Below are 21,794 nucleotides of genomic sequence, written 5' to 3' on the forward strand. Positions count from 1 at the left end.
AAAAGATGCCTGTTCAAGCTTGTGACCCACGCATTTAAAGCCACACACAACTGCAGACCCACCTGTATGAACCTCCACCTGAACTTTCACCAGCCCACCAGACACCTCCACTCTGCCTCCCTCTCGCGAGCCCACATCCCCCACATCTCACGAAGCAGGAGTAGAGGACGCTCTTTCTCCTACCAGGCAACGAAGACATGGAACAAACTACTGCTACATCGCCGGACCTCCCCATGTCTTCTGGAGTTCTGTAAGGCTCTGAAAACCTGGCTCTTTGGCTAAAAACCTGGACCTTTTTCAGCGTCTGGATACCCTCACCGGTGACAAGCTGCGCTCTGCAAATTGACTGATTGATAGCAGAAAGTGGGTATGGCCAGGCTGGACAGTCCCAGCACCTGCAGACACCTCAAGGTAGTTACAAGGAAAAGTCAGTCTGTAGAAGACGCTCAAGTACTGGTGAGACATCATGTCAGAAACTGGGTAGGCAAAGCCTGATTAGACATCCAACACCTACAGGCACCTCCTGGTAGCAACCAGGAATAGCCAGCCTGTAGCAGATGTCAACACCTGGGGATACTGCTTGGTAGGAAGGAGGACAAGCCAGTCGGTAGGAGATTTCAACACCTGGAGATACCTCATGATGAGAAGGAGGAAAGGCCATCTGTAGCAGATTTCAACACCTGGAGATACCTCATGACAGGAAGAAGGAAGGGCCAGTCTGTATCAGATTTCAACACCTGGAGATACCTCATGACAGGAAGGAGGAAAGGCCAGTCTGTTGCAGATGTCAACACCTGGAAATACCTCATGATGGGAAGGAGGAAAGGCCAGCCTGTATCAGATTTCAACACCTGGAGATACCTCATGACAGGAAGGAGGAAAGGCCAGTCTGTTGCAGATGTGAATACCCTGAGTTCCCTCCTTGTATGATCTGAAAAGCTCAGACCAACATACTCTCAACATTAGGAGATATTTCCTGGCAGGAGTGGTAGTAGTGTACGGGTGGTACTCATGGTAGGTAGAAAGCGTGCCCATGTGCAAGAGATGCCAAATGGCTGAGGATAGCTCGTGGCGTGCAGTCTGAACAAACACCCACACCTCAAAGAGTAATGTTCCGCTCTGTCAGCTTACCACTGGCGTGCTTACGTCTAGTGGCCTGTGCCGTCGTGGTTCAAGGCCAGGCTCGAACCCACAGGATACCTGGGTGCAATGCTCACCTGTACTCTGGCCTCGCTGAGGGTGACCCTCCGCGCCAGCTCCTCCCGGACGAAGGCGTCAGGGTAGTGCGTCCTCTCGAAGACCCTCTCTAGCGCCTGCAGCTGGCTGCTGTTGAAGGTGGTTCGGTTGCGCCGTTGCTGTTTCTTCTTCCGCTTGGCCTTGCTGTGCTGGGGGCTGAGAGCTTCGTCTGGGGCAGAAGAACCGAGAAATTATTAAATACAGTTCCGCCCCTCTTGTAGACATACACAATGCATACATTAGTACTGTTCGCTTTGTTGGGATTTCTAGCGTGATATTGAGTGGTCCCACAGAACCAATGCCCAGAGCTTGTAGCAACCATGAATAATGCATTTATTTATCATGTCTCCACAATGACGCCGGGAAGGAGGTAGGGAGTAGGGCGTGTGGTGGGTCTGATTTGTGACACCTGGGCCCATGTGATGTAAGGGGAGCACTGTCCCTGTTTGCACCACTGCGCACTTTTAAGCAAGTGCACTGGTAAAACAGGGACCGCGGACGCTGTTACAATCATCGCGCTGCTCCAAGGCAGCCACGAGCGCTATTACAGTCCATGCGCTGCTCCTAGGCAGCCACGAGCGCTATTACAGTCAATGCGCTGCTCCCGGGCAGCCACGAGCGCTATTACAGTCAATGCCTGCTCCTAGGCAGCCACAAGCGCTATTACAGTCAATGCGCTGTCCTAGGTAGCCACGAGCGCTATTACAGTCAATGCGCTGCTCCCGGGCAGCCACAAGCACTATTACAGTCAATGCCTGCTCCCGGGCAACCACGAGTGCTATTACAGTCAATGCCTGCTCCCGGGCAGCCACGAGCGCTATTACAGTCAATGCGCTGCTCCCGGGCAGCCACGAGCGCTATTACAGTCAATGCACTGCTCCTAGGCAGCCACGAGCGCTATTACAGTCAATGCCTGCTCCCGGGCAGCCACGAGCACTATTACAGTCAATGCCTGCTCCCGGGCAGCCACGAGCGCTATTACAGTCAATGCGCTGCTCCTAGGCAGCCACGAGCGCTATTACAGTCAATGCGCTGCTCCTGGGAAGCCACGAGCGCTATTACAGTCAATGCCTGCTCCCGGGCAGCCACGAGCGCTATTACAGTCAATGCGCTGCTCCCGGGCAGCCACGAGCGCTATTACAGTCAATGCGCTGCTCCTAGGCAGCCACGAGCGCTATTACAGTCAATGCCTGCTCCCGGGCAGCCACGAGCACTATTACAGTCAATGCCTGCTCCCGGGCAGCCACGAGCGCTATTACAGTCAATGCGCTGCTCCTAGGCAGCCACGAGCGCTATTACAGTCAATGTGCTGCTCCTAGGCAGCCACGGGCGCTATTACAGTCAATGCGCTGCTCCCGGTCAGCCACAAGCGCTGTTACAGTCAATGCGCTGCTCCCGGGAAGCCACGAGCGCTATTACAGTCAATGCCTGCTCCCGGGCAGCCACGAGCGCTATTACAGTCAATGCGCTGCTCCCGGGCAGCCACGAGCGCTATTACAGTCAATGTGCTGCTCCTAGGCAGCCACGAGCGCTATTACAGTCAATGCCTGCTCCCGGGCAGCCACGAGCACTATTACAGTCAATGCCTGCTCCCGGGCAGCCACGAGCGCTATTACAGTCAATGCGCTGCTCCTAGGCAGCCACGAGCGCTATTACAGTCAATGCGCTGCTCCCGGGCAGCCACGAGCGCTATTACAGTCAATGTGCTGCTCCTAGGCAGCCACGAGCGCTATTACAGTCAATGCGCTGCTCCCGGGCAGCCACGAGCGCTATTACAGTCAATGCGCTGCTCCCGGGCAGCCACGAGCGCTATTACAGTCAATGCACTGCTCCTAGGCAGCCACGAGCGCTATTACAGTCAATGCCTGCTCCTAGGCAGCCACGAGCGCTATTACAGTCAATGCGCTGCTCCTAGGCAGCCACGAGCGCTATTACAGTCAATGCGCTGCACCAAGGTAGCCACGAGTGCTATTACAGTCAATGCGCTGCTCCCAGGCAGCCACGAGCGCTATTACAGTCAATGCCTGCTCCTAGGCAGCCACGAGCGCTATTCCAGTCAATGCGCTGCTCCTAGGCAGCCACGAGCGCTATTCCAGTCAATGCGCTGCTCCAAGGCAGCCACGAGCACTATTACAGTCAATGCCTGCTCCCGGGCAACCACGAGTGCTATTACAGTCAATGCCTGCTCCCGGGCAGCCACGAGCGCTATTACAGTCAATGCGCTGCTCCTAGGCAGCCACGAGCGCTATTACAGTCAATGCGCTGCTCCCGGGCAGCCACGAGCGCTATTACAGTCAATGCCTGCTCGTAGGCAGCCACAAGCGCTATTACAGTCAATGCGCTGCTCCTAGGTAGCCACGAGCGCTATTACAGTCAATGCGCTGCTCCCGGGCAGCCACAAGCACTATTACAGTCAATGCCTGCTCCCGGGCAACCACGAGTGCTATTACAGTCAATGCGCTGCTCCCGGGCAGCCACGAGCGCTATTACAGTCAATGTGCTGCTCCTAGGCAGCCACGAGCGCTATTACAGTCAATAGGCTGCTCCCGGTCAGCCACGAGCACTGTTACAGTCAATGCGCTGCTCCCGGGAAGCCACGAGCGCTATTACAGTCAATGCCTGCTCCCGGGCAGCCACGAGCGCTATTACAGTCAATGCGCTGCTCCCGGGCAGCCACGAGCGCTATTACAGTCAATGCGCTGCTCCTAGGCAGCCACGAGCACTATTACAGTCAATGCCTGCTCCCGGGCAGCCACAAGCACTATTACAGTCAATGCCTGCTCCCGGGCAGCCATGAGCGCTATTACAGTCAATGCACTGCTCCTAGGCAGCCACGAGCGCTATTACAGTCAATGCGCTGCTCCCGGGCAGCCACGAGCGCTATTACAGTCAATGTGCTGCTCCCGGGCAGCCACGAGCGCTATTACAGTCAATGCGCTGCTCCTAGGCAGCCACGAGCGCTATTACAGTCAGTGCCTGCTCCTAGGCAGCCACGAGCACTATTACAGTCAATGCACTGCTCCTAGGCAGCCACGAGCGCTATTACAGTCAATGCGCTGCACCAAGGCAGCCACGAGTGCTATTACAGTCAATGCGCTGCTCCCAGGCAGCCACGAGCGCTATTACAGTCAATGCCTGCTCCTAGGCAGCCACGAGCGCTATTACAGTCAATGCGCTGCTCCTAGGCAGCCACGAGCGCTATTCCAGTCAATGCGCTGCTCCAAGGCAGCCACGAGCACTATTACAGTCAATGCCTGTTCCCGGGCAACCACGAGTGCTATTACAGTCAATGCCTGCTCCCGGTCAGCCACGAGCACTGTTACAGTCAATGCGCTGCTCCCGGGAAGCCACGAGCGCTATTACAGTCAATGCCTGCTCCCGGGCAGCCACGAGCACTATTACAGTCAATGCTCTGCTCCTAGGCAGCCATGAGCGCTATTACAGTCAATGCGCTGCACCTAGGCAGCCACGAGCGCTATTACAGTCAATGTGCTGCTCCCGGGCAGCCACGAGCGCTATTACAGTCAATGCGCTGCTCCCGGGCAGCCACGAGCGCTATTACAGTCAATGCGCTGCTCCTAGGCAGCCACGAGCGCTATTACAGTCAATGCCTGCTCCTAGGCAGCCACGAGCGCTATTACAGTCAATGCGCTGCTCCTAGGCAGCCACGAGCGCTATTACAGTCAATGTGCTGCACTAAGGCAGCCACGAGCGCTATTACAGTCAATGCGCTGCTCCCAGGCAGCCACGAGCGCTATTACAGTCAATGCGCTGCTCCTAGGCAGCCACGAGCGCTATTACAGTCAATGCGCTGCTCCTAGGCAGCCACGAGCGCTATTCCAGTCAATGCGCTGCTCCAAGGCAGCCACGAGCGCTATTACAGTCAATGCGCTGCTCCTAGGCAGCCACGAACCTGCGGGTGACGTGGGGGGTGTGCAGTCAGTGAAATACGGAGCGACGGCTTACAAACCCCTCCAGGTTCATAGCGCGGGTGGCTGCCGCCCTGCACTTTAAAGAGAGGACCACACACACAAAACACACTGCTATACACTGCCACACACAGATGAACAATGCAGTCCTGCACAAAGATACGTCTATCTCTCTCGCACACACACACGCACATGCACACACACACTCAGTATCACAAACCCACACAGCCACAAAAACACAAGACACACAATCACACACAGACTCTTACACACATATGGACACACAATTACACAACAAGTCAATGTCCCACAAAGAGACACACACATCACACTCAAGCAGTCACACATACAGCCAAATAAACACAGGCACATGGACACACACACAATCATGCACAGACTTTTTTACACACACACATACATTCTCACAGTCACTCAAAGAAACATTGACACATACAGTTCCACAGACACACACACATCAACACACTATCACTCACACACTATCTCACATACAGTTCCACAGACCCAAACACACAAACACAGATGTGCCCAGGCACACATACAGACACACTGTCACACAACGGCCAGTCAAGTACAGAGATACACACAGGTATAGAGAAAGAGAGCAGACAGGGGGCTCACTGCATTGCAAACATGTGACACAAGGAAGCAAGACTTAAGGGCATATTTACAAGGAAACTGTTGGAGCGAGGTGTTAAGCAAAGATTGCTAACTCCACACTCCGACAGTTTCCAGATACAGTGATGCGCCGTATTTACAAGAATGCGACTAATCCCTGCATTTCCCCTAGTCCTGGCACTAAATGTAGCTGCCTACCACCAACTCAGGCACCCTTGCATCATGGTGTGAAACCCGAAACTGGTCCTGGGATGCTTGTTTCCGGTCCAGGGAGGACCTGGCTTGGCAGTTCGGGCTGCACTGTTCCCATGAGGCACAGGGTCAAGACTGCTTTGCATATGGCTAGACTGGGGTGACATAGTGAGGAAAAGAATGATGGATTTAACCCAGATCTCTTGACTGGGGGTGAATGTTTTGATTTGTTCTGCATTCCGTCCATCAATTGTGTGTCTTTTCCTTCCTCACCCTAAGTGTGCCGGGTATGTCCAGACCTGGGTCCCAGGCTCACTGTGGCACTGGAATCAAGCAATCATGGCTGATGAAGGGTGAAACCCTGAAACTGGTCCTAGGATGCTTGTTTCTGGTCCAGGGAGGACCTGGCTTGGCAGTTCGGGCTGAATCAAGCATCCTAGGACCGGTTTCTGGCTATCAGCCGTCATCAGCCAGGATAGCTTGACTCCAGTGGCGTAGTGAGCACGGGTCCCACGTCTGGGAATACCCATCCCACTTAGGGCGAAAAGCGTTACAACAAACAAATGATGGACGGAATGCTGACAATGCAGACATTCTCCCCCAGTCAAGAGATCTGGGTTAAATCCATCGTTCTTTTGCCCACTACGCCACCCCAGTTCAAACATGGCCATATGCAAATCAGTCTTGACCCTGTGCCTCATGGGAACAGTCCAGCCCGAACTGCCAAGCCATGTCTTCCCTGGACCGGAATCAAGCATCCTAGGACCGGTTTCTGGCTATCAGCCGTCATCAGCCAGGATAGCTTGACTCCAGTGGCGTAGTGAGCACGGGTCCCACGTCTGGGAATACCCATCCCACTTAGGGCGAAAAGCGTTACAACAAACAAATGATGGACGGAATGCTGACAATGCAGACATTCTCCCCCAGTCAAGAGATCTGGGTTAAATCCATCGTGTAGTGGGCAAAAGAACGATGGATTTAACCCAGATCTCTTGACTGGGGGAGAATGTATGCATTGTCAGCATTCCGTCCATCAATTGTTTGTTGTAAATAGGAAGCAGCATCAAAAACAATAGGTGTTGCAACGGAAAGCCCAACACAACACTGATTGCCGACTCATTTATTGCTAAGAGATGCGTGAAAGGGGGCCTCATTCACAAGGCGGCATTAAGCCACATTAAGTGGCTTAAAATCAACTAGTAAATAAGGCGAAGGGCTTATCGCCACCAGAACATCACATAAAGTGACGTTCTGGTGGCGATAAGCCCTTGTAAATATGCCCCGTAGTATCAATATTTATCAATGCAATCTCTGCCCCTTGTCCTGGGAAGACATCGGGTCTTGTGATGTTACTTCTTCTGATGTCATTCTGTTCAAAGAGTGTGCCATGTTACTTCTGCTGCCCTGGAATCAACATCTATGGTAGCTATGCTCACAACCCAGAGACGGTACCCTCTCTGTTACAACCCCTGACAGCCTAGAGACTTTCCCCTCTCCCTCACAGCCTAAAGACCCCTTCTTTTCTTCATAACCTTTCACAACCTAGAGATCAACCCCTCTCCCTCACAACCACACACAAACCCTACATTTTCCTTCCCAACTCTGATGGGCTCTCACAGCCTAGAAACTCTCTGCTCTCCATCAATGCTCCGAGAGTATCTCACTGCCTAGAGACAGACCCTCACCCCTCCCTCAATACACCGAGAGGGTCTCACAGCCTAGAGTCTGACCCTCACCTCTCCCTCAAAGCTCCGAGGGGACCTCACTGCCTAGAGACCTTCCCCTGTCTCTCAAAGCTCTGAGGTGGCCTCACAGTCTAGAGACCCTCCTCTCTCCCTCAAAGTTCTGAGAGGATATCACATCCTAGAGACAGACCCTTGCCTCTCCCTCAAAGCTCTGAGAGGATCTCACAGCCTAGAGACAGACCCTAACCTCTCCCCCAAAGCTCAGAGAGGATCTCACAACGTAGAGACAGACCCTCACCCCTCCCTCAATACGCAGAGAGGGTCTCACAGCCTAGAGTCTGACCCTCACCTCTCCCTCAAAGCTCCGAGGGGACCTCACTGCCTAGATACAGACTCTTGCCTCTCCCTCAAAGCTCTAAGAGGATCTCACAGCCTAGAGACCTTCCCCTGTCTCTCAAAGCTCTGAGGTGGCATCACAGTCTAGAGACCCTCCTCTCTCCCTCAAAGTTCTGAGAGGATATCACATCCTAGAGACAGACCCTTGCCTCTCCCTCAAAGCTCTGAGAGGATCTCACAGCCTAGAGACAGATCCTCACCTCTCCCCCAAAGCTCAGAGAGGGTCTCAGAGGCTAGAGACAGACCCTCACCTCTACCTCAAAGCTCCAAGAGGATCTCACAACGTAGAGACAGACCCTCACCTCTCCTTCAAAGCTCCGAGAGGGTCTCACAGACTAGAGACAGACCCTCACCTCTACCTCAAAGCTCTAAGAGGATCTCACAACGTAGAGACAGACCCTCACCTCTCCCTCAAAGCTCCGAGAGGGTGTCACTGACTAGAGACAGACCCTCACCTCTCGCTCAAAGCTCCAACACGATCCTTCATCCTTGAGTACCTCGTCTCTACCTAAAAGCATTGAGGTAGTCTCAAAGCCTATAAAAACTCCCCTATCCCTCAAAGCTCTGAGAGAATTTCCCAGTCTAGAGATCCTGCTCTCGCCCTAAAAGTTCGGAGAGGATCTCACAGCTTAGCAATGCTCTCCTCTCCCTCAAAACTTCGAGAGGATCTCACAGCCTAGAGGCCCTCCCCCCTGTCTCTTAAAGCTCGGAGGTGGTCTCACAGCTTTCACAGTCTAGAGCTAACCCCCTTTCCTCACGGTCTAGAGACCCTCACGTCTGTCTCATAGCTCTGAGGGGACCTCAAAGACTATAGACCCTTAATTTACACTCACAGCTCTGAAGGGATGTTATAGCCCTCCCAGCCTAGAGACGCTCTCCTATCCCTCAAAGGTCAGAGAGAATATGACAGCCCAGAGACCCTTCTCTCTCCCTCAAAGTTCCAAGAGGATCTCACAACCTAGAGACAGACACACGCCTCTCCCTTAAAGCTTTGAGGTGACATCACAGCCCAGAGACCCTCCCGTCTCCCTCAAACCTCCATGAGGATCTCACAGCTTAGCGATTCTCCCTCAAAGCTTCGAGAGGATACCACAGCCTAGAGACCATTCCCTGTCTCTCAAAGCTCAGAGGTGGTATCACAGCTCCCAAAGCCTAGAGCTAATCCCCTTTCCTCACGGCCTAGAGACCCTCACTTCTGTCTCATAGCTCTGAGGGGACCTTAAAGCCTATAGACCCTTCCTCTACACTCACAGTTCTGAAGGGATGACACAGCCCCTCCCAGCCGATAGATCACTTCCTCTCCCTCACAGCCCCTCACTGTCTAGATACCCTCCTCTCTGCCTCACAGCTAAAAGGGGATCTCACAGCCCTCACACCCTAGAGACCCTCCTCTCCTGCTGATAAACCGTCACAGCCCAGAAACATTCCTTTACCCCTCACTGCTCTGAGGCCCTCCTTAACGCCTAGAAGCCCTCCTTTATGTTGATAGCTCCAAAAAAAAACAGCAAGCCCCTCACAGCCCAGAGATCCTCCCTTTTCCCTCACAGATCTGAGGGGGTCTCAAAGCCCCTCACTACCCAGAGATCCTTCTTTCTCCCTCACAGATCTGAGGGGGTCTCAAAGCCCCTCACAACCCAGAGATCCTCCCTTCTCCCTCACAGATCTGAGGGGGTCTCAAAGCCCCTCACTGCCCAGAGATCCTTCCTTCTCCCTCACGGATCTGAGGGGGATCTCAAAGCCCCTCACAGCCCAGAGATCCTTCCTTCTCCCTCACAGATCTGAGGGGGTCTCAAAGCCCCTCACAGCCCAGAGATCCTTCCTTCTCCCTCACAGATCTGAGGGGGTCTCAAAGCCCCTCACACCCCAGAGATCCTTCCTTCTTCCTCACAGATCTGAGGGGATCTCAAAGCACCTCACAGCCCAGATATCCTCCCTTCTCCCTCACAGATCTGAGGGGGATCTCAAAGCCCCTCACAGCCCAGAGATCCTCCCTTCTCCCTCACAGATCTGAGGGGGTCTCAAAGCCCCTCACAGCCCAGAGATCCTCCCTTCTCCCTCACAGATCTGAGGGGGATCTCAAAGCCCCTCACAGCCCAGAGATCCTCCCTTCTCCCTCACAGCCTAGAGACCCTGCACTCTCGCTCACAGCCTACAGACGCTTCTCTCCCCGTAGACAGTTTGAAGGGATGTCACAGCTGTTCACAGCCTAGAGGCCGCCTCTCCCTCACGGCTCTGCGCAGCCTAGAGACCTCCCCTCTCCCTAACTGCCTAGAATCCCACTCCTCTCCCTCAACTCTCATAAGGGATCGCACAGTTTAGAGTCCACTCTCTCACTCAGTACTCTGCCCAGCCCCTCACCTCCAAGGTTCATTTTCTTCCTGTCTGTTTCCACAGTTAACATACACTCCCACCCGTGTCTACGTTCTCCGTCGGCCCTCCTAGGCACGCATGTCCCTGGCCTCCACCCCCACGCCCCTCTCACTGCCTGGAGGGGTCCTAACGTTGCCAATCAATCAATCAATCATTGACACTTATAAAGCGCGCTACATACCCGTAGGGTCTCAAGGCGCTGGGGGGGGGGGGGTGCCGCTACTGCTCGAACAGCCAGGTCTTCAGCTTCTTCCTGAAGGAGAGGTGGTCTCCTTCAGGAAGCCACTCCAAAAGCCACTTACAGCCTAGAAAGGTTCCGCTCACAGCTTTAAGGGGTCCCGATAGACTATGAAAAGCTCCTCACAGATACAAGGGGTGCTGACACACTGTGAAAAGCCCCTCACAGCCCCCTCACAGCTATGAGGGGAGCTAACAGAGTGAAAAGCACCTCAAAGCTCCCTCACAGCTACGAGGGGAGCTAACAAAGAGTGAAAAGCCCCTCAGAGCTTCCTCACAGCTCAGAGGGGAGCTAACAAAGAGTGAAAAGCCCCTCACAGCTCCCTCAGATCTCAGAGGGGAGCTGGCATACGGGGGAAAACATACCACAGACCCCTCACTGCTCAGAGGGGGCTATCATAAGATCCTTTTCCGGCCTCGCTGCAAGGACCTGGAACTCCCTTCCTGTGAATCTCAGGCGATCACCATTTCTGCCTCAATGCAGGAAGGACCTCAAGACCTGGCTCTTCGACTGAACAGCTGACTCCCCCCCCCCCCTATCCCTGCAGCGCCTTGAGACCCTTGCGGGTGAGTAGTCACGCTCTACAAAACACTGAGGGCCCGATTCACAGAACTAACTTAAGACAAAATCCTAAACTTACTACCATTTTGGTATTCACAGAAGGCACTTACTCATTTCGGTATTCACAGAAGACACTTACTCACTTCGGTATTCACAGAAGTTAGGAGTCCTAACTTTAGGACTCCTAAATGCCTTCTGTGAATACCGAAAGTCTTAAAATTAGGATTTTTCTCAGTTTAGGAGTCCTAAAGTTAGGACTCCTAACTTTACTACTACTAAACGGAGACAAATCCTAATTTTAAGTCTTTCGGTATTCGCAGAAGGCATTTAGGAGTCCTAAAGTTAGGACTCCTAACTTTACTTCTACTAAATTGAGAAAAATCCTAATTTTAAGACTTTCGGTATTCACAGAATGCATTTAGGAGTCCTAAAGTTAGGAGTCCTAACTATACTACAACTAAACTAAGAAAAATCCTAATTTTAAGGCTTTCGGTATTCACAGAAGCCATTTAGGAGTCCTAAAGTTAGGAGTCCTAACTTTACTACTACTAAACTGAGAAAAATCCTAATTTTAAGACTTTCGGTATTCACAGAAGGCATTTAGGAGTCCTAAAGTTAGGACTCCTAACTTCTGTGAATACCGAAATGAGTAAGTGCCTTCTGTGAATACCGAAATGAGTAAGTGCCTTCTGTGAATACCGAAATGAGTAAGTGCCTTCTGTGAATACCAAAATGGTAGTAAGTTTAGGATTTAGTCTTAAGTTAATTCTGTGAATCGGGCCCTGACTGATTGAACATACAGTGGAAAGCCCCTCACAGCCCCCTCACAGCTACGAGGGCTCCTAACATACAGTGGAAAACTCCTCACAACCTTTTCACAGTGAGAGGTCCTAACATATAGTGAAAAGCCCCTCACAGTCCCCTTACAGTTATGAAGGGTCCTAACATACAGTGAAAAGCCCCTCACAGCGCTCTCATCACTCCAAGGGGTTCTAACATACAGTAAAAAGCCCCTCACAGCGCTCTCATCACTCCAAGGGGTCCTAACATACAGTAAAAAGCCCCTTACAGCCAGCCCCCTTACCGCTCCGAGGGGTCCTGACATACAGTGGAAAGCCCCTCACGGCTAGGACTACGGGTCCTAATATACAGGCGAAAGCCCCTAACAACCTCCTCCCCGCTCCGATGGGTCCTAACATTCAGGTTAAAGCCCCTCACAGCCTACGGATCCTCCCACCACCTTTACCACTCTGAGGTGTCCTGACATACAGTGGAAAGCCCCTCCCAGCCCCCTCACAGCTACGAGGGCTCCTAAAATACAGTGGAAAGCCCTTCACAGCCCTTTCACAGTGAGAGGTCCTAACATATAGTGAAAAGCCCTTCACAGTCCCCTTACAGCTATGAAGGGTCCTAACATACAGTGAAAAGCCCCTCACAGCCAGCCCCCTTACCGCTCCGAGGGTTCCTACATCTAACATACAGGGGACAAGCCCCTCACAGCCCCCTCACAGCTACAAGGGCTCCACACATACAGTGAAAAGCCCCTCACATCTTGGGAACCCTCCCGGCTCACACATAGCTCTTCGCAGCCTAGAGGCCCTCCGAGCTTCCTCCAAGCCCATCAGAGCTGAGGGACCCTTCCCCTCACCGCTCCAAGGGGTCTTGCTGAACCCACACTTCCCTCTTACACACACAGTCAGGGGCACCTCTTGTCGGGTGTCTGTTTTCTCCATATTCCCTCCAGGCCCTATGATGCCATCACCAGCAGGGGGCAGATGCCGGAGGCTATCCTGACAAGGCTGTGGTGTCGGGGGCTGCAGGACCATGTTGCAGTAAAAGACGAGTTAACAAAGTGGCCCTGGACCGTGTGGTGATTTAGTGACTCATACAGACAAGCATTTGCAATGCAATCGGTCTCGCCTTTGGGATCTTATATGTATTTGGCTATGCAGCACATTAGCCTGGGCGCTGAAACATCTACAGTTCTTCAACATGGAGGGCAAGTAAGCACCAAACTGCGTGACACGCCAGGTATGGGAGCACATGAAGAGAAATATTGCCTTTCAGCGGGAAATGGTAGGGTCCAAAACTCTGTTTTTAATATAAAATCATTGCCTTCGGTGTTCAAATTACTGAAAATACAAGATTTGAAAAAACTATTGTCTACGGGTGCCCGTGGAAGACAATTTCTATGGACTGGAATCTAGAGAATGCTAGAGTGATTCTGGTATTTTACTGACCTCTACTGGTCGTTTTCTATCAAGAAAGTTAAATAGAGGCAGTTGCCAGAATTTTTTTTTTTTAAAGTCACTGAGCAGAAAGCAATCCTGGCATTTTACTGACCTCTAATGGTCGTATTTTATCAAGACAGTTAAATAAACGCAGTTGAACAGAAAAAAAGTCCCTAAGCGGAAGCAGACAAGTCCTAGGGCTGATCTCCAGAGCCCACTCAGTACATACACATATAAGTAAATACTAAAGTATATACAAGAGGTCTCAAATGCTCAACCTAAGAAGTAAATTTTCCGATTCCTAAATAGACAATAATACAGATTCACCGTTTAGACGCCACAAAGTAATATATATCATGAGTCCAGTGTCTTAAATAATGATTTCTTGGGATTCGCTGCTTAAGGATACCGGGACAGAAGTATGAAGAACGCATTTAGTAAAAGGGGTAGCAATTCGCGCATCAACTTATAGCAAATAAATTTGTATTTTGTGAACCGTCCCATGTAATAATAGGTCGGTTCACAAACTACAGAACCATAGTGGTTTGCAATTTGACCTACCTCACCAATATTCACGAGGCAGGTCGCATATTGTGACTCATTACGATTGGTGGCAATCACAGGGATGGTGGCCTGCTGGGGTCAGCAGACCACAAGGTCTGTGATTGCTTTCAGATAAAGCAAACTTGAAAACAAATGCAGCCCATTTACTTTAAAGGAAGGATGGGTTTAAAAAATCACAGAAAAGTTACAAAACCTTTTCCAAATCCTTCCTTGGTTTAATACATTTCAAAAAGTGCTTTAGAGGTCGCAAGGGATCAGGCCTACTGAATCTGAGGGGCTGCAACCATTGACCCCTTTGTACAAGAGGCCCTTGATGAAGTATCAGTAGAGATGAAGGGGGGCAGAGCTCAGAGAGAGCCCACTTTCAGTATCCCGGGGGGGGGGGGGCCACACCACCATTCCCTGGAACCCTGGAATGGGTGTGTGCAGTGTAGGGACGGCCCCCTAGGAGGGGGCGGCAGTGACGTCCTTAGGACACGTCATTCTTCCCAAAAACAAAAGAAAAAGATGAGTCCATCAGTGGAAAACAAAACAATGCGAACCAGGATGTCAGTCTGAGTCTTTCAGTCTCAGAATCAGTCGCCAGGACACTAGTGGAGAGCTGGACGAACGATGCCGCCGGCGACAGGTCGAACGGCGACAGGTCGAACGCTGTGCAGCGGAGCCCACAATCCTTTGACAGCATCTTGGTGGGTCATGTCCCGAGAGTATAGAGTCTGCCTGTCTTGCTGATGCTCAGAAGAGATCGTGGCCAGAGTCCAGAATTCAAACAGTGCATCAGTAGCGTTGCCGCAGTCCTGAGCCTCAATATTGTGATTGAGGAGGGGAGTTCTATGCCTTAGTACTGTGGGTGAAGAGGGGAGTTGTATGCCTCAGTGCTGTGGGTGAAGAGGGGAGTTCTATGCCTCAGTGCTTTGGGTGAGGAGGGTAAATCTGTATTTGTAAAGTGCGAACTACTCACCCTTACGGGTCTTAAGGCGCTGGGGGCCGTTGTGGAAATTAAGGGAGCTATTGCCCAGAGTCACATGGTGCTGAGCTGAGCTGCCGCCGGAGCCGGGGATCGAACCGTGAATCTTGTGCTCCGAAGTCAGCTGCCCTGGCTGTGGGTGAAGAGGGGAGTTCTATGACTCAGTGCTCTGGGTGAAAAGAAGAGTTCTATGCCTTAGTACTGTGGGTGAAGAGGGGAGCTCTATGCCTCGGTGCTGTGGGTGAAGAGAAGAGTTCTATGCCTTAGTACTGTGGTTGAAGAGGGGAGTTCTATGCCTCAGTGCTGTGGGTGAAGAGGGGAGTTCTATGCCTCAGTGCTGTGGGTGAAGATAAGAGTTCTATGTCTTAGTACTGTGGGTGAAGAGAGGAGTTCTATGCCTCAGTGCTGTGGGTGAAGAGGGGAGTTCTATGCCTCAGTGCTGTGGGTGAAGAGAAGAGTTCTATGCCTTAGTACTGTGGGTGAAGAGGGGAGTTCTATGCCTCAATGCTGTGGGTGAAGAGGGGAGTTCTACGCCTTAGTACCGTGGGTGAAGAGGGGAGTTCTATGCCTCAGTGCTATGGGTGAATAGGGGAGTTCTATGCCTCAATGATGTGGGTGAAGAGAAGAGTTCTATGCCTTAGTACAGTGGGTGAAGAGGGGAGTTCTATACCTCAATGCTGTGGGTGAAGAGGGGAGTTCTATGCCTTAGTACTGTGGGTGAAGAGGGGAGTTCTATGCCTCAATGCTGTGGGTGAAGAGAAGAGTTATATGCCTTAGTACTGTGGGTGAAGAGGGGAGTTCTATACCTCAATTCTGTGGGTGAAGAGGGGAGTTCTATGCCTCAATGCTGTGGGTGAAGAGGGGAGTTCTATGCCTCAGTGCTGTTTGTGAAGAGAAGAGTTCTATGCCTCGGTGCTGTGGGTGAATAGGGGAGTTCTATGCCTCAATGCTGTGGGTGAAGAGGGGAGTTCTATGCCTCAGTGCTGTGGGTGAAGAGAAGAGTTCTATGCCTTAGTACTGTGAGTGAAGAGGGGAGTTCTATACCTCAATGCTGTGGGTGAAGAGGGGAGTTCTATGCCTTAGTACCGTGGGTGAAGAGGGGAGTTCTATGCCTCAATGCTGTGGGTGAATAGGGGAGTTCTATGCCTCAATGCTGTGGGTGAAGAGAATAGTTATTTGCCTTAGTACTGTGGGTGAACAGAAGAGTTCTATGCCTTAGTGCTGTGGGTGAAGAGGGAAGTTCTATGCCTCAGTGCTGTGGGTGAAGAGAAGAGTTCTATGCCTTAGTACTGTGGGTGAAGAGGGGAGTTCTATGCCTCAATGCTGTGGGTGAAGAGAAGAGTTCTATGCCTCAGTACTGTGGGTGAAGAGGGGAGTTCTATGCCTCAGTGCTGTGGGTGAAGAGGGGAGTTCTATGCCTCAGTGCTGTGGGTGAAGAGAAGAGTTCTATGCCTTAGTACTGTGGGTGAAGAGGGGAGTTCTATACCTCAATGCTGTGGGTGAAGAGGGGAGTTCTATGCCTTAGTACTGTGGGTGAAGAGGGAAGTTCTCTACGTCAATGCTGCCGGGGAGGAGGGTAGGTGTATGCCCGAGTGCTGTGGGTGAGGAGAGCACTTGTACGCCTCAGTGCTGCGAGTGAAGAGGGCAGTTTTAAGCCTCCTTTTTGTGGGAGAGGAGGGTAGGTGTATGCCTCAGTGCTGTAGGTGATGAGGGCCGTTCTCTACCTTGAGGGTGTGGGTGAGGAGACTGGTTCTATGCCTCATTGCTGTGGGTGAGGAGGGCACTTGCATGCCTCCATGCTGCGGGTGAGAAAAGTTGGTGTATGCCTCAATGTTGAGAGTGAGGATAGGTGTTTGTCTCAGTACTGTGGGTGGGGAGGGTATGTGTGTGACTCAGTGCTACGGGTCAGGAGGGCGATTGTATGCCTCCGTTCTGGGGCTGAGGAGTGCAAAGAGAACAATTGATGGAGGGAGTACTGAACAATGGCAAACACTCACCCCAGTACAGAGAATTTGGCCTAAATCCATGTTGTTTTGCTCACCACCCCAGTTTAGACCCATCCATATGTCCCTGCTCCTCATGGGAACAGTCCAGCCCGAACTGCCAGGCCAGGTCCTCCCTGGACTGGAAACAAGTATCCTGGGACCGGATCAGGGGTATCACCCCTCATCAGCCAGGCTAGCTTGACTCCAGGGAGATAGAGTCAGTCACATGTCAGCCTGACCTGTGAAAAAATGGCAGGATTCAGATAGAGTCAGTCACATGTCAGCCTGACCTGTGAAAGAATGGCAGGATTCAGATAGAGTCAGTCACATGTCAGCCTGACCTGTGAAAGAATGGCAGGATTCAGATAGAGTCAGTCACATGTCAGCCTGACCTGTGAAAGAATGGCAGGATTCAGATAAGAGCCAGTCACATGTCAGCCTGACCTGTGAAAGAATGGCAGGATTCAGATAGAGTCAGTCACATGTCAGCCTGACCTGTGAAAGAATGGCAGGATTCAGATAGAGTCAGTCACATGTCAGCCTGACCTGTGAAAGAATGGCAGGATTCAGATAAGAGTCAGTCACATGTCAGCCTGACCTGTGAAAGAATGGCAGGATTCAGATAGAGTCAGTCACCTGTCAGCTTTACCTGTGAAAGAATGGCAGGCTTCAGATAGAGTCAGTCACATGTCAGCTTTACCTGTGAAAGAATGGCAGGATTCAGATAAGAGTCAGTCACATGTCAGCCTGACCTGTGAAAGAATGGCAGGATTCAGATAGAGTCAGTCACCTGTCAGCTTTACCTGTGAAAGAATGGCAGGATTCAGATAGAGTCAGTCACCTGTCAGCTTTACCTGTGAAAGAATGGCAGGATTCAGATAGAGTCAGTCACTTGTCAGCTTTAACTGTGAAAGAATGGCAGGATTTAGATAAGAGTCAGTCACATGTCAGCCTGACCTGTGAAAGAATGGCAGGATTCAGATAGAGTCAGTCACATGTCAGCTTGACCTGTGAAAGAATGGCAAGATTCAGATAGAGTCAGTCACATGTCAGCCTGACCTGTGAAAGAATGGCAGGATTCAGATAAGAGCCAGTCACATGTCAGCCTGACCTGTGAAAGAATGGCAGGATTCAGATAGAGCCAGTCACATGTCAGCCTGACCTGTGAAAGAATGGCAGGATTCAGATAAGAGCCAGTCACATGTCAGCCTGACCTGTGAAAGAATGGCAGGCTTCAGATAGAGTCAGTCACATGTCAGCTTTACCTGTGAAAGAATGGCAGGATTCAGATAAGAGCCAGTCACATGTCAGCCTGACCTGTGAAAGAATGGCAGGATTCAGATAGAGTCAGTCACATGTCAGCCTGACCTGTGAAAGAATGGCAGGATTCAGATAAGAGTCAGTCACATGTCAGCCTGACCTGTGAAAGAATGGCAGGATTCAGATAGAGTCAGTCACCTGTCAGCTTTACCTGTGAAAGAATGGCAGGCTTCAGATAGAGTCAGTCACATGTCAGCTTTACCTGTGAAAGAATGGCAGGATTCAGATAAGAGTCAGTCACATGTCAGCCTGACCTGTGAAAGAATGGCAGGATTCAGATAGAGTCAGTCACCTGTAAGCTTTACCTGTGAAAGAATGGCAGGATTCAGATAGAGTCAGTCACCTGTCAGCTTTACCTGTGAAAGAATGGCAGGATTCAGATAGAGTCAGTCACTTGTCAGCTTTAACTGTGAAAGAATGGCAGGATTTAGATAAGAGTCAGTCACATGTCAGCCTGACCTGTGAAAGAATGGCAGGATTCAGATAGAGTCAGTCACCTGTCAGCCTGACCTGTGAAAGAATGGCAAGATTCAGATAGAGTCAGTCACATGTCAGCCTGACCTGTGAAAGAATGGCAGGATTCTGATAGAGTCAGTCACCTGTCAGCTTTACCTGTGAAAGAATGGCAGGATTCAGATAGTCAGTCACCTGTCAGCCTGACCTGTGAAAGAATGGCAACGTTCAGATAGAGTCAGTCACATGTCAGCCTGACCTGTGAAAGAATGGCAGGATTCGGATAGAGTCAGTCACCTGTCAGCTTTACCTGTGAAAGAATGGCAGGATTCAGATAGAGTCAGTCACCTGTCAGCCTGACCTGTGAAAGAATGGCAGGATTCAGATAGAGTCAGTCACATGTCAGCCTGACCTGTGAAAGAATGGCAAGATTCAGATAGAGTCAGTCACATGTCAGCCTGACCTGTGAAAGAATGGCAGGATTCAGATAGAGTCAGTCACCTGTCAGCTTTACCTGTGAAAGAATGGCAGCATTCAGATAGAGTCAGTCACCTGTCAGCTTTACCTGCGAAAGAATGGCAGGATTCAGATAGAGTCAGTCACATGTCAGCCTGACCTGTGAAAGAATGATAGGATTCAGATAAGAGTCAGTCACATGTCAGCTTTACCTGTGAAAGAATGACAGACTTGGGATAGAGTCAGTCACCTGTCATCTTTACCTGTGAAAGAGTGGCAGGCTTGAGAGAGAGTCAGTCACATGTCAGCGTGACCTATGAAAGAATGGCAGGATTCAGATAGAGTCAGTCACATCTCAGCCTGACCTGTGAAAGAATGGCAGGATTCAGACAGAGTCAGTCACATGTCAGCCTGACCTGTGTAAGAATGGCAGGATTCAGATAGAGTCAGTCACCTGTCAGCTTTACCTGTGAAAGAACGGCAGGCTTGAGAGAGAATCAGTCACATGTCAGCTTCACATGTAAATGACTTGTAGGCTTGAGATAGTCAGTCACGTCAGCCCAACCTGTGAAATAATGCCAGACTTGAGATCGGTTCCGTTACATGTCAGCTTCACCTGTAAAAAAAGTGCTGCTTTGAGGTAGTATCAGTCACTTGTCAGCCTCACATGAAATAATGATAGGATTGAGATTGAGTCAGTCACATGTCAGCTTCACCGGTGAAAGAAGTGCAGCTTTGAGATAGTATCAGTCACTTGTCAGCCTCACATGAAATAATGCCAGACTTGAGATAGAGTCAGTCATATGTCAGTGGCGCATAAAATAATGGCAGGATTGAGATAGAGTCAGTCACAGAGCTGCTTGGCTTGACAAAGAATGATAGACTCGAGACAGAGTCAGTCACATGTCAGCTTCACCTGTGAAAGAAGTGCAGCTTTGAGATAGTGCCAGACACTTGTGAGCCTCACATGAAATAATGGCAGGCTTGAGGTAGAGTCAGTCACATGGCTGCCTGGCTTGTGAAAGAATGATAGACTTGGGATAGAGTCAGTCACCTTTCAGCCTCTCTCTTGAAAGACTGGTAAGGTTAAATCAGACTCCGTGATGTCTGCCACACCTGGAAAAGACTGGCAGGTTCATGTCAATGAGGCACATGCCACTCCTTTCATGCTATGTGTAACAGGGTGTTGACAGTCCACGCATATATTAGAAAAATCCGAACTACAACTCCCAGAATGCCAAGGTCTGTAGGCTAAGATCCAGTAGAAGGTATGCCACTTGGCAGCAGTGCCTTAGGGAGGCTGGAGTCACTCATGCAAGCAGGAGGATATGGGACACGCCCGGATACTGGATCTTGGAGCCAGAACTGGGAATCGACCCGTTTTTTCCACTTTGTGGCCAGCTTCAAAGGGAGGCGGCTTGGATCACGCTGATGGCTCCAGGACTTGGAGCCAAACAGTCAGAGGCTCCACCAGGGAACTCGGAAATTGCTGAACAAGAAGGAAAGTCCAAGAGGCCTCTGGAACCAACAGAGAGGGCGGGACCAGCTTGTCCTAGCTGAGCAAGGGCTTCTGGGTAATGCTGGCCCAGCATCAAGTGCACATTGAAATGCACTGGAGGAACGTGGGCCGGGGTTATCCAGATATTTGAGGCAACGCAGCGCAGCGCCCAAAGTTACTGCGCTGCCTTGCACGTAAGTGAGAGACAGAGCAATGCACCACAGCTACTAAGGTAGGGCACATTTGTTCTCTTCCATGCGCGGGCGCTATTTTGGGTGCCATGTGCCAGTATACACACCCTTGTGTGATAGTGCAAGGGTGTGTGCGTTCTTTAAAGCATGGGCCTTATTCTGGGAGGGATTCCTTCCAGTACAAAAGCTATCCTTTAAGACTTTTCCGCTCTGTATGTGTGTTGTACAACGCAGCCGTGAGGCAAAGTTTGAAAAAAAGCAGAGGTGAACACATTTCTCCTCGTTACACCTGCCTCGAGGTGGGGTGAGGTTTTGGCTCAAATCCCTGTCTAGCAATATTAGGAGCTAGGGATTGGCGTCAAAACCTTTTGGGAGCTGTATGGGAACATCCATGCGCCACCCATGGAGCGCCCCCTTGAGGCAAAGTAGCACCAGTGATACTTTGGTGAACTTCCCAATGCCACTCCCGTTCTGCGTTGTGCTGTTAATCCCACTCAGCGCGTCATGCCGGGTCTGCATCAGGCGTGTGATGCACACCCGGTGCAATGCATTCGCAAATATGAACCTTGGCGGTCACTACTCATACATGGTATTTGTAACAACAAGGGCTGGACGCTTCTAACGATGATTCAGGCCTGTGGCCAGAAGGATATTTTTGGGGGGCATGGTGACCAAACATTAAAGCTGTCCAATATAGGTGCATTCTGTCCCAAATATGTTTATGGAATACGGTACCGTATGCGTGGTTTTAAAGCACACATTTGTTTTGGGTGTTTTTTTCATTATTGGCGTGATTCTATTTGAAGCAAGGCGGGAAGTTTTTAATGGTGCATATTAAAGCACATTCAATCAACTTTCCACAATTCAACTTTGGATCCCATCAATG

General features: G+C 50.9%; 1 protein-coding gene across 2 annotated transcripts in view; it reads right to left on the reverse strand.

The window, feature by feature from the left end:
* The window catches only part of PRRX2 (paired related homeobox 2), a 102,593-nt gene that overhangs the window by 24,866 nt on the left and 55,933 nt on the right, over positions 1–21,794 (reverse strand). For both annotated transcript variants that reach the window (XR_014965463.1, XM_085614000.1), the window contains exon 2: positions 1,218–1,405. Coding sequence is in view for 1 of the 2 variants with exons in the window: in XM_085614000.1 (XP_085470126.1) it covers positions 1,218–1,405 (188 nt within the window). In the remaining variant the exon portion in view is untranslated. The remainder of the gene's footprint in view (positions 1–1,217; positions 1,406–21,794) is intronic.

Source organism: Triturus cristatus, chromosome 1_2 (genome assembly GCF_964204655.1).
Source record: "Triturus cristatus chromosome 1_2, aTriCri1.1, whole genome shotgun sequence".
Classification (NCBI taxonomy): Eukaryota; Metazoa; Chordata; class Amphibia; order Caudata; family Salamandridae; genus Triturus; species Triturus cristatus.